We start from the raw sequence: 5,175 nt of genomic DNA on the forward strand, positions 1-5,175 counted from the left end.
TACCCAGGCGACCTTGATATATCAAGCATTAATGTCTGTTATCCAACCAAGCCCAATGATTGGTTGCTTCCAACTGTATTCACCCCCCCAACAGTTTGTCAAGTGTATAACTCCTGTGAGAGAGTCAATCTCAGTCAGCACAGAGGTAAATGAACCTGGACCATGCTTTATGACAAACTCAACAGCCGGAACAGAACAGAATGCCTGAGTGTGATAAAGAAACCCATTGGTGAAAGCCAAACAGTGTTATCCTATCTAGCATGTCAGTGGTTTAGCTGCAGTGTGCACAGCTGTAATCCTTCATTGGGCTTGCAGAGTGTGATCCCACTGCCAAGCTGTTATTGCAGTCATCTGAGGAAGCAATATTGTTTCACAGTCAATGGAAGTCAGTAGGCTATTACCAATGAGTTCATTTCCATGGAAACAAGATGATGATGAGAGTTCTCGTTCAGGTTTAATGCAAATGGGTCAATTTATTTGATATGTTTACATTTACATCTAGTAATATAATGTATTCTTCACTTTCCCATTCTAAATAACAACCATTACAGAACATTGATTTGTTTTTCATTATAAAACGTTATCACTCCTCAGCTTTACCTCAGATATGACTGATTACAAATGATTGCAGTCTGTCTTAAGTGCCAGATGCCTCCATTGACAAAGCATTATTTGCAGAACAACTTACTGCAAACCCTGTACAGGAACACGTCTGCACAGTCATCAACAGATCTATTGCAGTACGGTACATACCCTGAGTATTGACTTTACCTGACAACAGACACTGACTACATATTCTCATCTGTCAGCAGATCTATACGGATATCTGAATGTGTGTGTACATGTGTGTGAAGAGACGCAGTGTCTTTCTCTCTGTTTGTGTGTATGTGTGTCTTTTTGGGTGCATTTGTGTGTTTACCTCCAATCTATCAGTTCTTCTGTCTGAGTATTTGGGTGTATTGAGAGGCGTAGGATTGCCTGCTCTGCTGAGCCTCTATCTCTGACTCATACTCCTCCTCTTCATCCTCCTCCTCCTCCTCTACACCCCTCTGGCGCTGTAGGATGCTGTTACGGGTCTGTGAACAGGAGATGGGTTAAAGACTTGGGACAGTCTTGTAAAGGAAACTAAATATACCTGTCTGTACAGGACAGTAATGACTGTTAACCTTTATCAGTGTATGTTTCTCTCTTTCATTCATTATTGTGGAGGTCTATGTTTTTGTCTGTAATGCTAGCAGCAGATGCAATCTTACCTTCTTGGCTGATTCAGCAGTGTGTTTGAGGCTGGAGCCCAGGGTGGGACTAGGCTGGTGGGCCATAGAGGAGGGCAGCAGGGTCTGGTTGTCCAGAGAGCTGTCAGACACCCTGATCCTCCCAGTGAACAGCTGTTGAGACCAGGGAGATGATCAGCCCTGTAGCCCCATACCTGGAACTCTCACCTCTCAGCCATGCTGTCCAGGTTCTAGAAGGTGTGTGTGTGTGTGTCTAACCTCAAGGTCTTTGTCTATGTCCATGCTGTCCAGGTTCTAGAAGGTGTGTGTGTGTGTGTGTGTCTAACCTCCAGGTCTTTGTCTATGTCCATGCTGTCCAGGTTCTAGAAGGTGTGTGTGTGTGTGTCTAACCTCAAGGTCTTTGTCTATGTCCATGCTGTCCAGGTTCTAGAAGGTGTGTGTGTGTGTGTGTGTCTAACCTCCAGGTCTTTGTCTATGTCCATGCTGTCCAGGTTCTAGAAGGTGTGTGTGTGTGTGTGTCTAACCTCAAGGTCTTTGTCTATGTCCATGCTGTCCAGGTTCTGGAAGGTGTGTGTGTCTAACCTCCAGGTCTTTGTCTATGTCCATGCTGTCCAGGTTCTAGAAGGTGTGTGTGTGTGTGTGTCTAACCTCAAGGTCTTTGTCTATGTCCATGCTGTCCAGGTTCTAGAAGGTGTGTGTGTGTGTGTGTCTAACCTCAAGGTCTTTGTCTATGTCCATGCTGTCCAGGTTCTGGAAGGTGTGTGTGTCTAACCTCCAGGTCTTTGTCTATGTCCATGTTGTCCAGGTTCTGGAAGGTGTGTGTGTGTCTAACCTCCAGGTCTTTGTCTATGTCCATGTTGTCCAGGTTCTGGAAGGTGTGTGTGTGTCTAACCTCCAGGTCTTTGTCTATGTCCATGCTGTCCAGGTTCTGGAAGGTGTGTGTGTGTGTCTAACCTCCAGGTCTTTGTCTATGTCCATGCTGTCCAGGTTCTGGAAGGTGTGTGTGTAGACCTCAAGAGCCTTGGCATGGAACACCATCTCCACTGTGATGAAGTCTGTGAAGATCCTCTGGAAGAAGACCTAGTATTATTGTCACTGTAAGAGGATGGACATGCCTGAGTATGACTGGAACACATGCGAGTGAGTGAGTCTGTGTGTGTGTGTGTGTTGTGTTCATATGTGTGTTTGTGATGTGTTCATATGTGTGTGTGTGTTGTGTTCATACAGTGGGGCAAAAAAGTATTTTGTCAGCACTCCTTCGTTGCCCGGACGGTGTGTTTGGGATCATTGTCATGCTGAAAGACCCAGCCACGTTTCATCTTCAACGCCCTTGCTGATGGAAGGAGGAAAAATGTCACGATACATGGCCCCATTCATTCTTTCCTTTACACAGATCAGTCGTTCTGGTCCCTTTGCAGAAAAACAGCCCCAAAGCATGATGTTTCCACCCACATGCTTCACAGTAGGTATGGTGTTCTTTGGATGCAACTCAGCATTCTTTGTCCTCCAAACACGACGAGTTCAGTTTTTACCAAAAAGTTATATTTTGGTTTCATCTGACCATATGACATTCTCCCAATCTTCTTCTGGATCATCCAAATGCTCTCTAGCAAACTTCAGACGGGCCTGGACATGTACTGGCTTAAGCAGGGGGACACGTCTGGCACTGCAGGATTTGAGTCCCTGGCGGCGTAGTGTGTTACTGATGGTAGGCTTTGTTACTTTGGTCCCAGCTTTCTGCAGGTCATTCACTAGGTCCCCCCGTGTGGTTCTGGGATTTTTGCTCACCGTTCTTGTGATCATTTTGACCCCACGGGGTGAGATCTTGCGTGGAGCCCCAGATCGAGGGAGATTATCAGTGGTCTTGTATGCCTTCCATTTCCTAATAATTGCTCCCACAGTTGATTTCTTCAAACCAAGCGGCTTACCTATTGCAGATTCAGTCTTCCCAGCCTGGTGCAGGTCTACAATTTTGTTTCTGGTGTCCTTTGACAGCTCTTTGATCTTGGCCATAGTGGAGTTTGGAGTGTGACTGTTTGAGGTTGTGGACAGGTGTCTTTTATACTGATAACAAGTTCAAACAGGTGCCATTAATACAGGTAACGAGTGGAGGACAGAGGAGCCTCTTAAAGAAGAAGTTACAGGTCTGTGAGAGCCAGAAATATTGCTTGTTTATAGGTGAACAAATACTTATTTTCCACCATATTTTGCAAATAAATTCATTAAAAATCCTACAATGGGATTTTCTGGATTTTTTCTCTCATTTTGTCTGTCATAGTTGAGGTGTACCTATGATGGAAATTAAAGGCCTCTCTCATCTTTTTAAGTGGGAGAACTTGCACAATTGGTGGCTGACTAAATACTTTTTTGCCTCACTGTATGTGTGTGTGTGTTGTGTTTATATGTGTGTGTGTTGTGTTTATATGTGTGTGTGTGTTGTGTTCATATGTGTGTGTGTGTTGTGTTCATATGTGTGTGTGTGTGTTGTGTTCAAATGTGTGTGTGTGTGTTGTGTTCATATGTGTGTTTTTGTGTGTTGTGGTCACATGTGTGTGTGTGTGTGTTGTGTTCATATGTGTGTGTGTTGTGTTCAAATGTGTGTGTGTGTGGGTTGTGTTCATATGTGTGTGTGTGTTGTGTTCATATGTGTGTGTGTGTGTTGTGTTCATATGTGTGTGTGTTGTCTTCATATGTGTGTGTGTGTTGTGTTCATTTGTGTGTGTGTGTGTTGTGTTCATATGTGTGTGTGTGTGTTGTGTTCATATGTGTGTGTGTGTTGTGTTCATATGTGTGTGTGTTGTGTTCATATGTGTGTGTGTGTGTTGTGTTCATGTGTGTGTGTGTGTGTTGTGTTCATATGTGTGTGTGTGTGTTGTGTTCATGTGTGTGTGTGTGTGTGTGTTGTGTTCATATGTGTGTGTGTGTGTTGTGTTCATATGTGTGTTGTGTTCATATGTGTGTGTGTGTGTTGTGTTCATATGTGTGTTGTGTTCATATGTGTGTGTGTGTGTTGTGTTCATGTGTGTGTGTATGTTGTGTTCATATGTGTGTGTGTGTGTTGTGTTCATATGTGTGTGTGTGTGTTGTGTTCATGTGTGTGTGTGTGTGTTGTGTTCATATGTGTGTTGTGTTCATATGTGTGTTGTGGTTTAAGACCAACCTTGATGTCCTCCAGTTTCTGTCTCTGGAAGTCACTGATTGTCTCCTCCAGTTGTCTGGTGCTGCGGTGAGCATCATTGGTCGCCTTCTGAGCATTCACCTCTGCCTGAAAATGAAACAGCAAAGGAATACTACAACTGTACTCGAAACTTGAAAGAGAAATTATTTTTTATGACAGCCACCAAAACTTCTGGAACCACATAGCAAGATCTCATCAATGGTCAGATATCTGCATCGTTGCAGTGTTGAAGGTGTTGTTGATGTGACAGGGGGAGGTTCCAGAGAAATCATGTTACCTGTGACTGAAAACATTGGATAAGGTATTGAAGCATGACTAGAACAGAACATCTACATTTCTAAAACATCTCAGAGACCAGGTTAGCTCATCTGAACCTGTCACTCAAAGCACCACTCATAGAGTAAATATGGCTGACAAACAATCGTTTGTCACAGGCAATACGTCATATTTTTCAATACTGTGTCTTGACATAAGGATTGTTGACGTAAATACTATAATCATGCTGGAATTCTGCCACTCTTGTAGAGTTATATGCAGATGTAAATAGACTGGGAGAAAGGATACAATTCTTTGTCTATTGGAGGGATCCTTCTGCTGGAGTTTCTCCAGTTTCTGTAGCTCTTTCAGCGCTCTGTCCCGATCAGCATTGAACCTCTTCAGATCCGCCTGTATGTCAGAGATATGACCAGTCCATGAAGCTTCAAACACACTGTCTCAGAAGAGACTGCCTATACATTCACTGCCATTGTTCTGCCATGAGAGGCT

At 43.7% G+C, this 5,175-nt stretch overlaps 1 protein-coding gene across 1 annotated transcript in view; it reads right to left on the reverse strand.

Moving 5' to 3' along the window:
* Positions 1-447: 447 nt before the first annotated feature.
* Positions 448-5,175, reverse strand: part of LOC124033103 (CBY1-interacting BAR domain-containing protein 2-like) — a 6,706-nt gene continuing 1,978 nt past the window's right edge. Inside the window, exons 4-9 of the mRNA XM_046345040.1 lie at positions 4,975-5,076; positions 4,688-4,693; positions 4,393-4,497; positions 2,187-2,300; positions 1,254-1,385; positions 448-1,076 (exon numbers count right to left, since the gene is read on the reverse strand). Of these exons, the coding sequence (XP_046200996.1) occupies positions 930-1,076; positions 1,254-1,385; positions 2,187-2,300; positions 4,393-4,497; positions 4,688-4,693; positions 4,975-5,076 (606 nt within the window). The 3' untranslated portion in view covers positions 448-929. The remainder of the gene's footprint in view (positions 1,077-1,253; positions 1,386-2,186; positions 2,301-4,392; positions 4,498-4,687; positions 4,694-4,974; positions 5,077-5,175) is intronic.

The sequence above is a fragment of the Oncorhynchus gorbuscha genome, linkage group LG04 (genome assembly GCF_021184085.1).
Source record: "Oncorhynchus gorbuscha isolate QuinsamMale2020 ecotype Even-year linkage group LG04, OgorEven_v1.0, whole genome shotgun sequence".
In the NCBI taxonomy this organism is placed as follows: domain Eukaryota; kingdom Metazoa; phylum Chordata; class Actinopteri; order Salmoniformes; family Salmonidae; genus Oncorhynchus; species Oncorhynchus gorbuscha.